General features: G+C 50.0%; 1 protein-coding gene across 1 annotated transcript in view; it reads right to left on the bottom strand.

The window, feature by feature from the left end:
- Nucleotides 1-20,831, bottom strand: part of LOC115091768 (protein sel-1 homolog 3-like) — a gene marked incomplete in the record, with an annotated part of 137,261 nt that overhangs the window by 70,960 nt on the left and 45,470 nt on the right. Inside the window, 5 exon segments of the mRNA XM_029601966.1 lie at nucleotides 2,030-2,168; nucleotides 2,815-3,043; nucleotides 3,490-3,539; nucleotides 16,638-16,753; nucleotides 18,495-18,616. Coding sequence (XP_029457826.1) covers nucleotides 2,030-2,168; nucleotides 2,815-3,043; nucleotides 3,490-3,539; nucleotides 16,638-16,753; nucleotides 18,495-18,616 — 656 coding nt within the window.

The following is a 20,831-nucleotide window of genomic DNA, read 5'->3' as shown; positions in this document are numbered from 1 at the left end:
CGCACACGCACCCTCAGGCACACTCTCTCTCTCCGGTCTCTGCTACCTCCTTACATGCGCAGCTCCCACTCCCAGGCAGACACACGTACATGGGTACAGATGTGCGGTCGCACGCGTACCCTCAGGCACACTCTCTCCAGTCTCTGCTACCTCCTTACGTGCGCGGCTCCCACTCCCAGGCAGACACACGTACGCGGGTACAGATGTGCGGTCACACGCGCACCCTCAGGCACACTCTCTCCGGTCTCTGCTACCTCCTTACGTGCGCAGCTCCCACTCCCAGGCAGACACACGTACGCGGGTACAGATGTGCGGTCGCACGCGCACCCTCAGGCACACTCTCTCCGGTCTCTGCTACCTCCTTACAGTGCGCAGCTCCCACTCCCAGGCAGACACATGTACGCGGGTACAGACGTGCGGTCGCACGCGCACCCTCAGGCACACTCTCTCCAGTCTCTGCTACCTCCTTACGTGCGCAGCTCCCACTCCCAGGCAGACACACGTACGCGGGTACAGATGTGCGGTCGCACGCGCACCCTCAGGCACACTCTCTCTCCGGTCTCTGCTACCTCCTTACATGCGCAGCTCCCACTCCCAGGCAGACACACGTACGCGGGTACAGATGTGCGGTCGCACGCGCACCCTCAGGCACACTCTCTCCAGTCTCTGCTACCTCCTTACGTGCGCAGCTCCCACTCCCAGGCAGACACACGTACGCGGGTACAGATGTGCGGTCGCACGCGCACCCTCAGGCACACTCTCTCCGGTCTCTGCTACCTCCTTACGTGCGCAGCTCCCACTCCCAGGCAGACACACGTACGCGGGTACAGATGTGCGGTCGCACGCGCACCCTCAGGCACACTCTCTCCGGTCTCTGCTACCTCCTTACATGCGCAGCTCCCACTCCCAGGCAGACACACGTACGCGGGTACAGATGTGCGGTCGCACGCGCACCCTCAGGCACACTCTCTCCAGGTCTCTGCTACCTCCTTACGTGCGCAGCTCCCACTCCCAGGCAGACACACGTACGCGGGTACAGATGTGCGGTCGACACGCGCACCCTCAGGCACACTCTCTCCAGTCTCTGCTACCTCCTTACGTGCGCAGCTCCCACTCCCAGGCAGACACACGTACGCGGGTACAGATGTGCGGTCGCACGCGCACCCTCAGGCACACTCTCTCCAGTCTCTGCTACCTCCTTACGTGCGCAGCTCCCACTCCCAGGCAGACACACGTACGCGGGTACAGATGTGCGGTCACACGCGCACCCTCAGGCACACTCTCTCTCCGGTCTCTGCTACCTCCTTACGTGCGCAGCTCCCACTCCCAGGCAGACACACGTACGCGGGTACAGACGTGCGGTCACACGCGCACCCTCAGGCACACTCTCTCCGGTCTCTGCTACCTCCTTACGTGCGCAGCTCCCACTCCCAGGCAGACACACGTACGCGGGTACAGATGTGCGGTCACACGCGCACCCTCAGGCACACTCTCTCCAGTCTCTGCTACCTCCTTACGTGCGCAGCTCCCACTCCCAGGCAGACACACGTACGCGGGTACAGATGTGCGGTCGCACGCGCACCCTCAGGCACACTCTCTCTCTCCGGTCTCTGCTACCTCCTTACATGCGCAGCTCCCACTCCCAGGCAGACACACGTACGCGGGTACAGATGTGCGGTCACACGCGCACCCTCAGGCACACTCTCTCCGGTCTCTGCTACCTCCTTACATGCGCAGCTCCCACTCCCAGGCAGACACACGTACGCGGGTACAGATGTGCGGTCACACGCGCACCCTCAGGCACACTCTCTCCGGTCTCTGCTACCTCCTTACGTGCGCAGCTCCCACTCCCAGGCAGACACACGTACGCGGGTACAGATGTGCGGTCACACGCGCACCCTCAGGCACACTCTCTCTCTCCGGTCTCTGCACGTGGCCCCATGCGGATCCTCCCGGAGAGGAACCGGTTCTTAACTCCCCTGCGGAGCGCAGAAGCCTCGGACGGCGAGGCGAGGCGCGCCCCCCTTACTCTGCGGCTGCTGGGACTTCGCCTCCAGCTGGTACAGCTCCCGCCGCTCAAGGCAATCCTCCTGGAACGCACGGCACTTGCCAAACCAGCTTTTCAAGCCCAAGCGGTTAATGGGCTCCGGCAGCCCGCTCTCCAGATTCTGCAAGAGAGAGTGAGAAGGAGGGGGATATCAGCCTGTGCGGAGGCAGGAAGGAGACTCCGGGGGGCAGAGGGAGGGGGGGGGTGAGGAGCTGGGAGAGCCGGTGAGGAGGACTTCACAGTTCAGCCATGCACAGAGGAGGAGGGACAGCTACTGAGAAGCAAACCACACGAGAAAGCACCTTGGAACAAGGAGACCTTCCAGAAGTGACTTCTGTAGGGGAGAACTAAGCAGCAGAGCCCTCCCAGCTGCCTGCACTCTCTTCAACGGCTTCTGACCAATACAAGAATTGCCTGCACTCTCTCCCCTCCCCCCTAAGCATCTCGTTTCTGACATCGCTCTGACATTGGGATGGGGGTTTCAGACGTCGAGCATCGATTCAGCAACGTCACCAGGCCAGGTCCCGGAGGGTTGCCGCCTCCTCCCAAGCCCCCTGGCCGATCAGCAGGCCCTCCCCACCCACCCCATCTGAGCGCACCACCTGCCCGGGCCCAACCATCTCCGAGGGGGCGGGGAATCGGAACCCGGAGCCCTCACCGGGCAGAGCCCTCCCACAAATGTGCCCCTCTGAGAATTTATCGCCCGGAGTGCCCCACGCCCAGCCCCGTGGACTCAAAGGCTTTCAGCCTTGCGGAAAAGGTCTTACCTGCTCTCCTGGCTGCGCGGCGGCAGGCCCGGCGGCGCCGAACGGGAAGAGCTGCCCCGTGCCGGTCACACCCGGCCGCGGCTCCGCGGCGCTCAGCTGGGAGGTGGCTCGCACGCGGCTGCGGTGGTAGACGGTGGGCCCGAAGAATCCGGCCAGGCCGCGGACGAAAGTCGAACCCCCCAGAACAAAATGTCCCTGCGTGTCCTCCAGGAAGATGCTTTCTCTGAACCTAGGGGAAGGGCAGGGCGAGGCACAGAGGCGGTCAGACCCTCCCTGCAACCCAAAGGAGACATTAAAAGCTCACTCCAGAAGGGACCTAAAGGGGCTCCTGGGAGACCGGCAGCAGGATCTCAGGGAGCGCTTAAAGCGCCGGGCCACCCTTTCGCCCCCTCCGGCAGGAGCGAGGTGCCTGCCAGCGAGGAAGCCGCTCACGTTTCCCGGGCGGTGGGGGTCGCCGCCTGGTTCCGACCCGCAGGAACGGGGGCTGAGCCGGTCCTGGCTTCGTCCCCTCCGCACGCAGGAACAGGAGGGGCGGCGTCCCGACTTCCCTCGCAGAAGCGGAAGCAGGGCGCCGTGCGTGCCCCGGGGATAACAAAAAAAAAAAAACCCCAGGCCCGCATCTTCCTGCCCCCCCCGGGAAGAGGCGGGAGTCGGCCGGCGACCCCTTGCGCTCACCTGTATTCCGTGCTGCGCTCCAGCTCGCCGCAGACCATGGTCGTGTTCGCCTGGAAAAAAAAAAAGGGGGATGGGCAAGTCAGGTTCCGGTTACAAATCCAAACCCGAGAACCCGCCTGGAGAGAACCACATCAGCGTCCTGCAGCCCTGTCCCACGCTGCAGCTCGTAATTTATCTTATTTATTTAAAGGTTTTTATATCCCGATAACCGTTTGCACGTCGTGTCGCTTTACATGGAACAGTCCAGTTAAATAATAACGAGTGACAGTTACATGGGACAATTTGGTAGCGTAACCGGATAAGAGCGGTGCATAACCATTAGTATAGGCGTAACCATATCACCTAATCATTGATAAGAGCGGTGCATAACCATTAGTATAGGAGTAACCATATCACCTCATCATTGATAAGAGCGGTGCATAACCATTAGTATAGGAGTAACCATATCACCTCATCATTGATAAGAGCGGTGCATAACCATTAGTATAGGAGTAACCATATCACCTCATCATTGATAAGAGCGGTGCATAACCATTAGTATAGGAGTAACCATATCACCTCATCATTGATAAGAGCGGTGCATAACCATTAGTATAGGAGTAACCATATCACCTCATCATTGATAAGAGCGGTGCATAACCATTAGTATAGGAGTAACCATATCACCTCATCATGGATAAGAGCGGTGCATAACTATTAGTATAGGAGTAACCATATCACCTCATCATTGATAAGAGCGGTGCATAACTATTAGTAGAGGAGTAACCATATCACCTCATCATTGATAAGAGCGGTGCATAACTATTAGTAGAGGAGTAACCATATCACCTCATCATTGATAAGAGCGGTGCATAACTATTAGTATAGGAGTAACCATATCACCTCATCATTGATAAGAGCGGTGCATAACCATTAGTAAAGGAGTAACCATATCACCTAATCATTGATAAGAACGGTGCATAACCATTAGTATAGGAGTAACCATATCACCTCATCATTGATAAGAGCGGTGCATAACTAATAGTATAGGAGTAACCATATCACCTCATCATTGATAAGAGCGGTGCATAACCATTAGTATAGGAGTAACCATATCACCTAATCATTGATAAGAGCGGTGCATAACTATTAGTATAGGAGTAACCATATCACCTCATCATTGATAAGAGCGGTGCATAACCATTAGTATAGGAGTAACCATATCACCTAATCATTGATAAGAGCGGTGCATAACTATTAGTATAGGAGTAACCATATCACCTAATCATTGATAAGAGCGGTGCATAACCATTAGTATAGGAGTAACCATATCACCTAATCATTGATAAGAGCGGTGCATAACCATTAGTATAGGAGTAACCATATCACCTAATCATTGATAAGAGCGGTGCATAACCATTAGTATAGGAGTAACCATATCACCTAATCATTGATAAGAGCGGTGCATAACCATTAGTATAGGAGTAACCATATCACCTAATCATTGATAAGAGCGGTGCATAACCATTAGTATAGGAGTAACCATATCACCTAATCATTGATAAGAGCGGTGATAACCATTAGTATAGGAGTAACCATATCACCTCATCATTGATAAGAGCGGTGCATAACCATTAGTATAGGAGTAACCATATCACCTAATCATTGATAAGAGCGGTGCATAACCATTAGTATAGAGTAACCATATCACCTAATCATTGATAAGAGCGGTGCATAACCATTAGTATAGGAGTAACCATATCACCTCATCATTGATAAGAGCGGTGCATAACCATTAGTATAGGAGTAACCATATCACCTCATCATTGATAAGAGCGGTGCATAACCATTAGTATAGGAGTAACCATATCACCTCATCATTGATAAGAGCGGTGCATAACCATTAGTATAGGAGTAACCATATCACCTAATCATTGATAAGAGCGGTGCATAACCATTAGTATAGGAGTAACCATATCACCTAATCATTGATAAGAGCGGTGCATAACCATTAGTATAGGAGTAACCATATCACCTAATCATTGATAAGAGCGGTGCATAACCATTAGTATAGGAGTAACCATATCACCTAATCATTGATAAGAGCGGTGCATAACCATTAGTATAGGAGTAACCATATCACCTAATCACTGATAAGAGCGGTGCATAACCATTAGTATAGGAGTAACCATATCACCTAATCACTGATAAGAGCGGTGCATAACCATTAGTATAGGAGTAACCATATCACCTAATCATTGATAAGAGCGGTGCATAACCATTAGTATAGGAGTAACCATATCACCTAATCATTGATAAGAGCGGTGCATAACCATTAGTATAGGAGTAACCATATCACCTAATCATTGATAAGAGCGGTGCATAACCATTAGTATAGGAGTAACCATATCACCTAATCACTGATAAGAGCGGTGCATAACCATTAGTATAGGAGTAACCATATCACCTAATCACTGATTAGAGCGGTGCATAACCATTAGTATAGGAGTAACCATATCACCTAATCACTGATAAGAGCGGTGCATAACCATTAGTATAGGAGTAACCATATCACCTAATCATTGATAAGAGCGGTGCATAACCATTAGTATAGGAGTAACCATATCACCTAATCACTGATAAGAGCGGTGCATAACCATTAGTATAGGAGTAACCATATCACCTAATCATTGATAAGAGCGGTGCATAACCATTAGTATAGGAGTAACCATATCACCTCATCCTTGATAAGAGCGGTGCATAACTATTAGTATAGGAGTAACCATATCACCTCATCATTGATAAGAGCGGTGCATAACCATTAGTATAGGAGTAACCATATCACCTAATCACTGATAAGAGCGGTGCATAACTATTAGTGTAGGAGTAACCATATCACCTCATCATTGATAAGAGCGGTGCATAACCATTAGTGTAGGAGTAACCATATCACCTAATCATTGATAAGAGCGGTGCATAACTATTAGTATAGGCGTAACCATATCACCTAATCATTGATAAGAGCGGTGCATAACCATTAGTATAGGAGTAACCATATCACCTCATCATTGATAAGAGCGGTGCATAACCATTAGTATAGGAGTAACCATATCACCTCATCATTGATAAGAGCGGTGCATAACCATTAGTATAGGAGTAACCATATCACCTCATCATTGATAAGAGCGGTGCATAACTATTAATATAGGAGTAACCATATCACCTCATCATTGATAAGAGCGGTGCATAACCATTAGTATAGGAGTAACCATATCACCTAATCATTGATAAGAGCGGTGCATAACCATTAGTATAGGAGTAACCATATCACCTCATCATTGATAAGAGCGGTGCATAACTATTAGTATAGGAGTTACCATATCACCTAATCATTGATGAGTGTTTGCTGTCGTAAACTCACACACACCCACCCCACTTTAGGACCACAAAAATCAGACATCCGTTTACCAGGAGTGTAGATGCACAGATCCAATCTAATTTAACTCATTTCTGCATTTACAAATAACTATTCAAGGCAGAGAACAAATAAAAACACATAACTAGCCTGCTCTCAGGGATGGCTCTAGAGGCCGGTACTGCAGAGGGTTAAATACTCCGAATCCGCCATAGCAGGACTGAGCACAAGAAGTGCTGTGCTGGGTCAGGCTAAAGGCCATCGCAGGGGGCATCATTAGCGCTGGTTGCATGGGGGCTTGTGCCCAGAGTTCCCGCCTCGGTGCTCCATGTCTTTCTCAGAGGTTGTCAGGCCACACAAAAAAAAAGGAGAGGCCTAGCAAGGCCGCCACGGATCCCATACCACAGTAGCCAAAGAAGAGGCCCAACATGCCACTGCGGACCCCATCCTGTGGCAAACAAAGAAGAAGTCCATAAAAAAAGGGGAGGCCTGGAGTGAAAACCTGTCTGAGTGTGTGTGAGTGAGAGATAGCATGTGGGAGGGAGCGTGTCTGTGTATGTGAGGAAGCCTATGAGAGTGTGTGTGAGAAAGGGAGAGACTGTGTGAAGGAGCCTATGGGAGTATGTGTGTGTGAGTGAGAGATAGCATGTGGGAGTGAGTGTGTCTGTGTATGTGAGAAAGCCTATGAGAGTGTACGTGAGAAAGGGAGAGACTGTGTGAAGGAGCCTATGGGGGTATGTGTGTGTGATTGAGAGATAGCATGTGGGAGTGAGTGTGTCTGTGTATGTGAGGAAGCCTATGAGAGTGTACGTGAGAAAGGGAGAGACTGTGTGAAGGAGCCTATGGGAGTATGTGTGTATGAGTGAGAGATAGCATGTGGGAGTGAGCGTGTCTGTGTATGTGAGGAAGCCTATGAGAGTGTGTGTGAGAAAGGGAGAGACTGTGTGAAGGAGCCTATGGGAGTATGTGTGTGTGAGTGAGAGATAGCATGTGGGAGTGAGTGTGTCTGTGTATGTGAGGAAGCCTATGAGAGTGTACGTGAGAAAGGGAGAGACTGTGTGAAGGAGCCTATGGGAGTATGTGTGTGTGAGTGAGAGAGCATGTGGGAGTGAGTGTGTCTGTGTATGTGAGGAAGCCTATGAGAGTGTGTATGAGAAAGGGAGAGACTGTGTGAAGGAGCCTATGGGAGTATGTGTGTGTGAGTGAGAGATAGCATGTGGGAGTGAGTGTGTCTGTGTATGTGAGGAAGCCTATGAGAGTGTACGTGAGAAAGGGAGAGACTATGTGAAGGAGCCTATGGGAGTATGTGTGTATGAGTGAGAGATAGCATGTGGGAGTGAGCGTGTCTGTGTATGTGAGGAAGCCTATGAGTGTGTACGTGAGAAGGGAGAGACTGTGTGAAGGAGCCTATGGGAGTATGTGTGTATGAGTGAGAGATAGCATGTGGGAGTGAGCGTGTCTGTGTATGTGAGGAAGCCTATGAGAGTGTGTGTGAGAAAGGGAGAGGCTGTGTGAAGGAGCCTATGGGAGTATGTGTGTGTGAGTGAGAGATAGCATGTGGGAGTGAGCGTGTCTGTGTATGTGAGGAAGCCTATGAGAGTGTGTGTGAGAAAGGGAGAGACTGTGTGAAGGAGCCTATGGGAGTATGTGTGAGTGAGAGAGAGCATGTGGGAGTGAGTGTGTCTGTGTATGTGAGGGAGCCTATGAGAGTGTACGTGAGAAAGGGAGAGACTGTGTGAAGGAGCCTATGGGAGTATGTGTGTGTGAGTGAGAGAGAGCATGTGGGAGTGAGTGTGTCTGTGTATGTGAGGAAGCCTATGAGAGTGTGTGTGAGAAAGGGAGAGACTGTGTGAAGGAGCCTATCGGAGTATGTGTGTATGTGACAATAAATAGGTGTGTGAGAGGGATCCTGTGGGATTGAGAGCATATGTGTGTGCATGTGTGCGGATGATACAAAATTATTCAGACTAGTTAAATCACAAGCGGATTGTGATAAATTGCAGGAAGAACTTGTGAGTCTGGAAAATTGGGCATCCAAATGGCAGATGAAATTTAATGTGGACAAGTGCAAGGTGTTGCATATAGGGAAAAATAACCGATGCTATAGTCACACAATGTTAGGTTCCATATTAGGAACTACCACCCAGGAAAAAGATCTAGGCATCATAGTGGATAATACTTTAAAATCATCAGCTCAGTGTGCTGCAGCAGTCAAAAAAGCTGTTTACCTCATGAGAGGTCTTGAACGAGTAGATGTGAATCAGTTATTTACACTTTCGAATAATAGAAGGACTAGGGGGCACTCCATGAAGTTAGCAAGTAGCACATTTAAGACTAATCGGAGAAAATTCTTTTTCACTCAACGCACAATAAAGCTCTGGAATTTGTTGCCAGAGGATGTGGTTACTGCAGTTAGTGTAGCTGGGTTTAAACAAGGTTTGGATAAGTTCTTGGAGGAGAAGTCCATCAACGGCTATTAATCAAGTTTACTTAGGGAATAGCCACTGCTATTAATTGCATCAGTAGCATGGGATCTTCTTAGTGTTTGGATAATTGCCAGGTTCTTGGGGCCTGGTTTGGCCTCTGTTGGAAACAGGATGCTGGGCTTGATAGACCCTTGGTCTGACCCAGCATGGCAATTTCTTATGTTCTTATGTTCTTATGTGTGTGAAGGGGGCAGTGTAAGTGTGTGTGTGTGTGTGTATGAGTGATAGGAAGTGTGTATGAGCGCATGTGTGTGCGTCTGTGTGAGAAGTGTGTATGAGCGAATGTATCTGTGTGAGAGAGGAAGTATGTATGAGATCCCTTGTGTGTGCGTAAGAGAGAAAGCGTATATGAGAGCATTCGTATGTGAGAGAGGAAATGTTTATAAGAGCATGTGTGTGTGTTTGAAGGGGTTAAAAAACATGGATAAAGGTGAACCACTAGATGCAGTGTATATGGATTTTCCAAAGGCATTCGACAAAGTCCTGCATGAGAGGCTTCTAAGGAAACTAAAAAGTCATAGGATAGGTGGCGATGTCCTTTCGTGGATTACAAACTGGTTAAAAGACAGGAAACAGAGAGTAGGATTAAATGGACAATTTTCTCAGTGGGAAAAGGTAAACAGTGGAGTGCCTCAGGGATCTGTACTTGGACTGGTGCTTTTTAATATATTGGAGAAATTACGTACCTGATAATTTTGTTTTCCTTAGTGTAGACAGATGGACTCAGGACAATGGGTTATTTGCTCCCCTGCTAGCAGATGGAGACGGAATCAGGTTTCAAAGCTGAGGTCACCCTAGATATACCCCTAGATATACCTCAGCCATTCAGTGTTCTCTTCAAAAGCCATTGTGGACATACTATTGAAAAACGTATTAAAATTTGAATACAACTTGATTAGAACTTGATTAAAACTTGATAAAATATGGATGTACTCAACTAAACATAAGTGCTGAATTCCAGCAAGATTATAGATGTCCTGATCTAGGAACTGGGCAACAGCTTACCCGTAACCTCTTGGAATCAAGATTCACCTCATGGGTGATTTGTTGGCACCGTTCTTGGGCAGCCAAGCGAGGGAAGCTGACTCCATCTGTCTACACCAAGGAAAACGAAATTATCAGGTAAGTAATTTCTCCATTTCCTAGCGTGTAGCCAGATGGACTCAGGACCAATGGGGCGTACAAAAGCTACTCCCGAATGGGGCGGGAGGCTGCCTGCGGTCCGGTTAGCACCACTCTTGCAAAGTCTGCATTCTTTTGGGCCCGAACATCCAGGCGATAGAACCTGGAGAAGGTGTGCAAGGAAGACCACGTCGCCGCTTGGCAGAAGTCAACGGGAGACAGTAGCTTAGCTTCTGCCCAGGATACTGCCTGGGCCCTAGTGGAATGAGCTTTAACCTGAAAGGGTAATGGCTTCCCTGCCTCTACATAAGCTCCCGTGATCACTTCCTTGATCCAGCAAACAATGGTAGCTCGCGAAGCTCCTTCACCTTGTCTCCTTCAACCGTGAAGAACAAACAAGCAGTCCGTCTTGCGCACCAGTTCCAAGAGTTCCAGATACTGCACTAAAAGCCTACTAACATTTAAATGGCGGAGGAGGTGGTAGTCTTCCCTGTCCTTGTGTCTATCTAGGGACGGTAAGGAAATGGACTGATTCAAATGAAACTCCGAGACTACCTTGGGCAGGAAGGAAGGAACGGTGTGAAGCTGTAACGCTCCTGGAGTCATCCGGAAGAATGGTTCCCGACACAACAACGCCGGTAGTTCAGAGATGCGACGAGCTGAGCATATCACCACCAAGAACACAGTCTTCAGCATTAACAGGTGCTGGGATAGATTGCACAGCAGCCGAAAGGAAGGCCCTGCTAAAAAGTCCAATACTAGATTAAGATTCCATAGGGGAACTGGCCACTGAAAGGGTGATCGAAGGTGTTTAAACCCCTTTTAAGAAATGGGCCAAGTCCGGATGCACCAATAGGCAGATTCCGTTCACCTTGCCTCTGAAACAGGAGAGAGTCGCTACCTGTACCTTCAAGGAGTTAATGGACAACCCTTTAATTCAGGCTGCCCTGTAAAAATTCCAGAACCATAGGGACTTTGGCTGTCCAAGGGGCAAGCCTGCATTCCTCATACCAGGCCTCAAATATTCTCTAGAGCCGCACATACGCTAAGGACATCAAGAACTTCCGCACGTGGAGCAAGGTGGAAATTACTGCTGCCGAATATCCACGCTTTATTAAGTGAGCCCTCTCAAGGGCCAGACCATAAGACAAAACCGAGTCGGGTCCTCATGAGGGATCCACCCTTGTTGGAGCAGGGCCCTGTGTGGAGAAAGGCATAGGGGGGTCTCCACTAGAAGCCTCCACATGTCTGCATGCCAAGGGCGACTGAGCCAATCCGGAGCCACTAGAAGATCTAGTCCCCTGTGGTGCTCAATCTTGCAAATGACTTTTCTAGCAGAGGCCAGGGAGGGAAGGTGTACACTAAGTCCTTCTCTGGCCAGGCCTGGACAAGGGCATCAATCCCTAGGGATTGCTGATCTCTTCTGCGACTGAAGAATCAAGAGACCTTCACATTGTGAGATGAGGCCAGCAGGACGATGGATGGGAGGCTCCAGCGATCTACCAGCAGCTGAAAGGCTCTGGTCGACAACGTCCATTCTCCTGGATCCAGACTCTCTCTGCTTAGAAAGTCTGCTCTGATGTTGTCTTTTCTGCGATGTGGGAGGCTGAGATCATCCCTAGGTTCAATTCCGCTCATTCCATAAGAGTGTCTATCTCCAGGGTCACTTTGTGGCTCTTGGTTCCTCCCTGGCTATTGATGTAAGCTACCATTGTTGTGATGTCCGACATCATGTGGACGCCTGACTCTGAAGCCTGTGACCGAACTATAGACATGCTAATCTGACTGCCCGGGCTTCCAGGTGGTTTATGTTCCAGTGCACCTCTTCCTTGGTCCAACGCCTTTGGCTCACCAGTTCCTGACAGTGAGCTCCAACCCCTGGAGGCTTGCATCTGTCGTGAGAACTAGCCATTCTGGAGGGGACAGGCTTATAACCTTGCTCAGGTGGGTTTCCTGCAGCCACCACTCATAGATGACGGTTGACGTTCTTGAGGTCAAGGATGGGGGTGAAAGGAACCCTCCTTCTTGGGTACGATGAAATAGATGGAATAGCACCCCGTATTTATCTGGGGCCTAGGTATTGGAATTATAGCCCTCAAATTGCCAGGTTCTTGTGGCCTGGTTTGGCCTCAGTTGGAAACAGGATACTGGGCTTGATGGACCCTTGGTCTGACCCAGCATGGCAATTTCTTATGTTCTTATGTTCTTAAATTGATGATCCTTGTCAAGGTAGATTCCACTGCCAGCTTCTTGTGCTGGGAGTGGCACGGAGATATCATAAATTTGTCCTGAGGGATGCTGCAAAACGCCAGCGGGTATCCTTCTTGTATGATATTCCAGTACCCTTTTGTCTGACGTGATCTTGGCTCACCGCTGGTAGAAGAGAGATAGTCGACCCCCAATCTCCTCGACCCGTGGATGGGTCAGCAAAACTTCATTGGGAAATTTGGGCCAAACCTGAACCCAAACCAGCCCCTCTTTTTGGTTGTTGACTCCGAAAGGACTGAGACCTTCCTGAGGACCGAGATGTCTGAAATGATGAGTTCCTGTAGGGTTGAAAGCACTGGGCACACCTGGCCCAACCCCTCATAGGCGAGGGGGTGCTGTGACTTCCTTCTCTAATCTTCCGGTAGCCGAGGCACTGGAGATTCACCCCACTTACTGGCCAGCTTTTCCAATTTGCTACCGAATAGGAGAGAACCCTTAAAGGGCATCTTTGTAAGGTTTGCCTTAGAAGTCACGCCACTGACCAATTCCGCAGTCATAGCTGCCTTCTGGCCACCACCACTGAGGCCACTTCTCTGGCTGAGGTATGGACTAGGTCAGAGACCGCGTCCACTAAAAAGGCAGCAGCAGGCTCCATAGCCTTTCTTGAAGGCGCTCCAGAGTTATCTACCTCTCTCGAAAGAAGCAAGCACGAGTGCACCACCAGGGCATAACAGGAAGCAATCTGCAGTGTCATTGCTGTTGCGTCAAAGGTTTGTTTAAGGATGAACTCCAGCCACATATCATGAGCATCCTTTAAGGCAGCTCCTCCCTCCAATGGGATAGTTGTTTGCTTTGAAACGGCGCAGACCAGGACGTCCACTTTGGGGAAAAGCAGGCGTTCTCTGGCCGCCGGATCCAGTGGGTACAGAGGTTCCAATGCCCGACCTCCTTTAAAGCTGGCTTCGGGGGCATCTCATTCCAGGTCAATCAACTCCTGGATGGCTTCCAGCAGCAGAAAATAGCAAGAGGTTTTCCGTAGAGACACCAGGATGGGATTCTTCTTTGGTTCCGGCATAGGGTCCATGCCAGGAACTCCCAGAGTCTTCAGGATCTGGGAAACCCGGGTCGGCAATTCATCTCTATGGAAAAACCATAACATGGTCCGAAATGGCTCCAAGCCTGGAGGGATTTCCCCATCCTCCCCTTCGTCGTCCGTGGTGACTGGGTCCCTTTCAGGGATACCCTTGGTGAGACGAGGCATGTCTCCAGGCATGCTGCTGAGAGAGTGAGGTCTTCCCAGCCGGGCAGGGGCAGGAGAGACAGAATGCGCCTGTACGAAGGCTTGAAGGCCTTGAAAAAATTCCACCCAAGAAAAGGCCGCCGGGTCCATGCCTAGCCCAGGAGGAACTGGGGTAAGTGCAGCTGAATTGCCCTCTTCCGAGGTAGACCCAGCCCCAGGATTACTCAGATCCAGGGTGCTACTAGATAAGGTCGAGGCTGACCCATCTTCTGAATGGGAGGAGCCCGACTTGGAAAAGTTCTGGGAGTCCAGCCCTCCCTGGCCCTCTTCACAGTGCTGACATAGATAGGACTCCAGGTCAGGCTGCGTAGCTCTAATATGGCAGGTAGCACAAGAGAGTGTCACTTGTGCTTCTTTGCTGCCTGAGCCACACTAAACGGTAACTATGCGCTCAGCCGGCAGGCGCCTGAAGTCGAGTGCGCACAGATCCTATCCCGATGCGCAAATGTATGTGCATGCTTATGCGCGCACATATGCGCAACGTTAGGTGCACGGCGCGTGCGCAGAACCAGCTCACACCATGCGTACCGACGGTCGATGAGGGGCAATGGCGACACACAAAAACGTGCACAAGATGGCATCACCGGGGCCTGCCACGTGTTGTGCCCACCGAGCCTGAAGCAGAGCCTAGCCCATCAGGGGGCCACTCAACCCGCTCAGAAGGCCCCTTCCCTTACCCCAACAGGATCGGGAACGTCGTCGGCATGGCACGAAGAGCAAGGCAACTAGAGGAAAGACTTACCGAAGCCCTTCCACATCTCTGAATCGGGAGGAATCCTTTTCTCTCTTTACTTTCCTGGGCTCAGCACTTTCCTGGGCTCAGCACTCACCGGCTGAGTACAGAGACGGTCTCCGGCTGCGGGGGAGAGGGATTTGGCCGTCACCACCACGCTCAGCTTCCTGCACCTGCTGCCTTTCAGCTGCTTACGCAGAAAAGTCCTCACCGGGAACCGGCTACCGGACCAAGGCACACCTCTGAGGGATCTTGGAAATCGCCTCAGGAATTCTCGATTGGGGGAGGAACCTTTAGGTATCACCTCAGGAAGGTGGGGCTCGATCTTTTCTCCAATTTAAATGTAGAATTTCTCCTTCCAAAAAGTACAGCAATCCCCAAAGGGAGAGGTACTTCCACCACCTGCTGGAGAAGGAGAAATACTGAAGGACTGAGGTCACTGCAGGGGTGTATATAAGGTGAAGTCAGCTTTGCAATCTGACTCCATCTCCATCTGCTGGCAGGGGAGCATAATCCACTGGTCCTGAGCCCATCTGGCTACATGCTAGGTAAATCGTCTCTAGCTTTTACCGCACTCATTTTCAAACACTTACAGCAGGTGCTTTATTTGTTTAGAGTTTTTTTTTTTTAAGAACTGATACTCCTACAGTACAAGAGCGATGCTGTAAGAAACGGGGGAGCAACGCAGAGACTCCCCAAATGTAGACGGGTTATGGGCAGTCTCCTGGGGGGGATCAGTGGCAGTCCCTGCTCCAGTTTATTAAACAAATCCAAGAGCTTAGGCAGGGTCTACAGCAGCAGCAGCAGCCACAAAGGGTGGAGGAGAGAGCCAGGGCTGCCAGGTAGTGTAAAAAAAAAAAAGCTTAAAGCTGGCCATGAAAAATGAATTCATGTCATTAAAAGTGTCCTGAAAGACGAGGCCGGGTCCCCAGTGCCGTGGGGGAACTGCGTCTCAGTGCAGAAAGAGGTGAATCTCGGCTATGTATGACAGGGAGATGGGTAAATGTTGTTAAAAAAGAAAAAAGTTAGATTGTCAGTAAAAAAAATAAAAGAAAAAAGTTTGTCAGTAAAAAAAAAAAAGAAAAAAGTTAGATTGTCAGTAAAAAAAAGAAAAAAGATTGTCAGTAAAAAAAAAAATAAAAAAGTTAGATTGTCATAAAAAAAAGAAAAAAGATTGTCAGTAAAAAAAAAAAAAAAAAAAAGTTAGATTGTCAGTAAAAAAAAGAAAAAAGATTGTCAGTAAAAAAAAAAATAAAAAAGTTAGATTGTCATAAAAAAAAGAAAAAAGATTGTCAGTAAAAAAAAAAAAATAAAAAAGTTAGATTGTCATAAAAAAAAGAAAAAAGTTTGTCAGTAAAAAAAAAAAAGAGAAAAAAGTTAGATTGTCATAAAAAAAAGAAAAAAGTTTGTCAGTAAAAAAAAAAAAGAGAAAAAAGTTAGATTGTCATAAAAAACAAACAAACCATGATTTGGGCAATCCTGAAGGAGATGCAGTGCTACAGGGAAGAAGGGGCTTGGACAGAACACCCCCTCCCACCCCCCCGTGGCAGAGGCAGGGGGCAGGGACGGAGCTCCCGTGGGGGCTGCAAGAGTAGGGAGCAGAGGTGGGGGAGGGGAAACAGATTGTCAGCAGTGGCTGCACGGAGAGTTGGGGCAAGACCATCGGACACGGGAGAACTAAGGAGCAGTATCAGGGGGCAGGATGAGGGGGGGGGCGGTGGCATTTGTAGCAATTCTGCACCCCGAAGGCAAATCAGGGCCCCAGATTACACGGTGAATGTGGCCCAGTAAATGTCCTTGGGAGAGACCCCCCCGGGATTAATTGGAGCCCTGGGGGCGGTCGGTGAGCGGTGAGGAGGGCGCAGTCCCGGGACTGGGGGGGGGCCACCGAGAGCTGTCGCTTACCAGAATCCCGTCTATGCGTAGATCCAGCCGGCACCACTCGTGCAGGGGGAAGGTGAAGAGGCTCTTGAACGCTTCTGGCTGCCCGGAGGCCTTCAGCATCTGCACGTGCACGTTACCTGGAAGCCAGCACACAAGCCAGAGGATTAGGAAGGGCAGAAAGATCGCTTTCTGCTTATTGCACTGGAAACTAAGGGGGGGAACCCCGGGCCTTGCCGCGGGGCAATTTTGCGACAAGGTCAGCCCAAGCCTAGGACGGGGGTGGGCCGAATGGGGCCCCTAGGGACCGGCGGGCAGGCTGGGTCTCCAGGATATCCCCCCCCCCCCCGCCGAACGGTCATGAGATCCGATCTGCGAGGCCCCGGGAGGCCGCTAGTCTGGGCATGTTAGGGTTTACCCCGAAAACAGAATGGGGGTCACCGACCTCTGCGCGGCTGACCTGCGTCAGGGAAACCCCCGACCCTGGCAGGGCCCCCGAGGCACCGGGGCACGGGAACCCGGGCGCGGTCAGCACGGAAGCTTCCCACTCAGGCAGGGGCCTCGTACAAACTGGGCAGCCGTGACCCAGCGGCCGAGAGGGCTCCCCGGCCGATTTAAAACTAAGCCGGGAGCCGAGGAGAAAAAGGGGAGAAGCAGCTGGGGCTCAGAAGCCATAGGGGGCGGGAGAGAGCTGCAGGGCACGGGGTCGTGGGCGGGACGCAGTCACAGCCTTCAGCTTACAGCGGCGGGCCCCCCCCCCCCCCCCCCCCCCCGGTGCACAGGGGATGCTTTGGTGACTGGGGGAGGGTCCTGACGCCAAAGATTACACATAGGGCGGGGGAGGGGGGGACGCGTGAAGCAGGGGAGCTATTGCTCAGCCTGTTAATAAGCAGTGGATGGCCGGGGGTGGCCCAAATGGAGGTCCGGCGAAAATAGACGGGCATGGCCTGCAGGGACAGCCAGGGGGGGCCGGGCGAGGCGGCAGTGGCCGCGGCGGCATTCACGGAGCGCGGGGCAAGCGACGTCTCTTATAAAAGGTGAATGCCAGGTTTGCACAAAGCATTTTAAGTTTATGCTTGTGTAGCTGCGTTATGGGAACGGTACTGGGGTCGTTGCTGGTAACGGGGGGGGGGGGGGGGGCAGAGGAAGCCAGGGCATGCCCCCCAGTTACGTGATTGCTCTTACAAGCCGAGCCCAGCTGGGTACATGGGGGCGCAGAGAGCTGAAGGAACTTGTAAATTGTTATCAGGCACCTGCCGTTGCGAGGGTCAATGAGAGTCAGAGCGAGCCAGGAGAGCTGGAAAATGATTAACAGGCACCGTACAGCAGGCACAGTGCCTGAGAGCCAGCTCCCTGCCCCGCTGAGCTTGTAATAAAAGAGGCAGGTATTCAAACCTTATCCGGCTAGGAAGGTTAGCCAGCCGGGACATTCAGTGGCCAACTTCACATCTCCTCAACAGCAGGTCCAGCTTATCCGGCCAACTTAGCTGGATAAGTGTGAATAGTGAGTGTCGCCACTTATCCGGTTAAGTTAGCGAGATAAGTGGTCCCCATCTCACCCACCACTTAGACAGATACTTATTTAGCCAGATAAATGGTTGTCCGGCTTAGTGGCCGCTGAACGTGGCCAGATATTCAGCCGGAGAAGACCAACGTTATCTGGCTCAGCAGTGCCGGATTATCCACCTCTAAGTGCTCTGCACTGCAGATCTTGATGCAGATTCCTCAGAGCAGGTCTCGTTGCTGATTCACTGTTTTCCCCCCATTCTTTAAGAGACGTAGATTCGGTGACTCAGGCCCTTAATCTGGATATACAGACTCGCACAGCTGGAGGCCACCTCCGGCGCAGGCAAGGGCTCGCTGCTCTCTGAGGGCACTCACCTGTATCGGTCAGCAGCACAGTAGGGGAGCTGTACTTATTGTCCAGGCTTAGCTGGTATAAAATGCCACAGAACCTGTCCGGGCAGTGCTGCAGCAGGTAGAGCCAGATGGAGAAGGTGCAGCTGGCAAAAGAAGGAAAAGAGAAGCAATGACAAGGGTGAAGACAGAATCTGAGCTTCCACGAAATGGAAGGCACCATTCAGTGCAAAATATCCCCCGCACCTCCCAATCCATGAAACGTGCACCTGCCAATGGAGCCTCCCCATACATGCAAATTACCTGTCAACAGAACCAACCACCAAGTGCAAAATACCCCTATAACTCCCAACCAATGCCAATTACCCCTGCCAATGCAAACTCCCAATCAATGCAAATTACCCCTGTCAATGGAACCTCCCCATATATGCAAATTACCCCTGTCAACAGAACCAACCACCAAGTGCAAAATACCCCTATAACTCCCAACCAATGCCAATTACCCCTGCCAATGCAAACTCCCAATCAATGCAAATTACCTGTCAACAGAACCAACCACTAAGTGCAAGATGCCCTAGTACCTCCAAATTAATGCAAATTACCCCTGCCAATGGAGCCTCCCCATACATGCAAATTACCCCTGTCAACAGAACCAACCACCAAGTGCAAGATATCCCTATAACTCCCAACCAATGCCAATTACCCCTGTCAATGCAAACTCCCAATCAATGCAAATTACCCCTGCCAATGGAACCTCCCAATCAATGCAAATTACCTGTCAACAGAGCCAACCACTAAGTGCAAGATACCCCAGGATCTTCCCAATCAATGCAAATTACCCCTGCCAATGCAAACTCCCAATCAATGCAAATTACCCCTGGCAATGGAACCTCCCAATTAATGCAAATTTCCCCTGACAATGCAAACTCCCAATCAATGCAAATTACCCCTGTCAATGCAAACTCCCAATCAATGCAAATTCCCCTGTCAATGGAACCTCCCAATCAATGCAAATTACCTGTCAGTGCAAGATACCCCAGGATCTTCCCAATCAATGCAAATTACCCCTGCCAATGCAAACTCCCAATCAATGCAAATTACCTCTGGCAATGGAACCTCCCAATTAATGCAAATTTCCCCTGACAATGCAAACTCCCAATCAATGCAAATTACCCCTGCCAATGCAAACTCCCAATCAATGCAAATTTCCCCTGACAATGCAAACTCCCAATCAATGCAAATTACCCCTGTCAATGCAAACTCCCAATCAATGTGAATTACCCCTGCCAATGGAACTTCCCCACAAATGCAAATTATCTGTCAAAAGAACCAACCACTAAGTGCAAGATACCCTGGTACCTCCGAAACACAACACCAGTAACTCCCATCCAACACCAAGCACTTCCGAGGTCAACGAACACATACAAATTAGGAAATACACACTCAATTTTCATCAAATCCATGCCTCCTTCCACCTTCCCCCTACTGTTCACCCTATACTGAGAAACATAAGATAATATCATCCCTTGAGAAATCCCATATTAGATTAGCATCCCTTAAGAAATCCTTTACTAATCCCTCCTCAGATAGCATAAATCCCATTGGATACCATTATATATAAAAATTCTAAGTCCTCAACCACAATCAATATAATCTCTATTGCACAATATGTTGTTGATTTTCAATGTAAATACCACTATATTTTTACATTTAGATTTTAATGTACAAATTTCAAATTATTAGTTATTGTTCTTCAATGTTACAACTCTTTACTATAAAATGTTGTTTTAACTGTAAACCTGAGTGAAGGCTTGCGCCAAACCTCGGTATATAAAAACCTACAAATAAATAAATAAATTTATGCAAATTACCCCGGCCAATGGAGCCTCCCAATCAATGCAAGTTACCCCTGCCAATGGAGCCTCCCCATAAATGCAAATTACCCCTGCCAATGGACCTTCCCCATAAATGCAAATTACCCCTGCCAATGGAACCTCCCCATAAATGCAAATTACCTCTGCCAATGGAACCTCCAAATCAATGCAAATTACCCCTGCCAATGGAACTTCCCCATAAATGCAAATTACCCCTGCCAATGGAACCTCCCCATAAATGCAAATTACTTGTCAACAGAACCAACTACCAAGTGCAAGATACCCCGGTATCCCGAATTACTGCAAATTACCCCTGCCAATGGAACCTCCAAATCAATGCAAATTACCCCTGCCAATGGAACTTCCCCATAAATGCAAATTACCCCTGCCAATGGAACCTCCCCATAAATGCAAATTACCCCTGCCAATGGAACTTCCCCATAAATGCAAATTACCTGTCAACAGAACCAACTACCAAGTGCAAGAT

Source organism: Rhinatrema bivittatum, chromosome 5, assembly GCF_901001135.1.
Source record: "Rhinatrema bivittatum chromosome 5, aRhiBiv1.1, whole genome shotgun sequence".
NCBI classification, from domain to species: domain Eukaryota; kingdom Metazoa; phylum Chordata; class Amphibia; order Gymnophiona; family Rhinatrematidae; genus Rhinatrema; species Rhinatrema bivittatum.
This window is presented reverse-complemented; position numbering and strand designations above follow the sequence as displayed.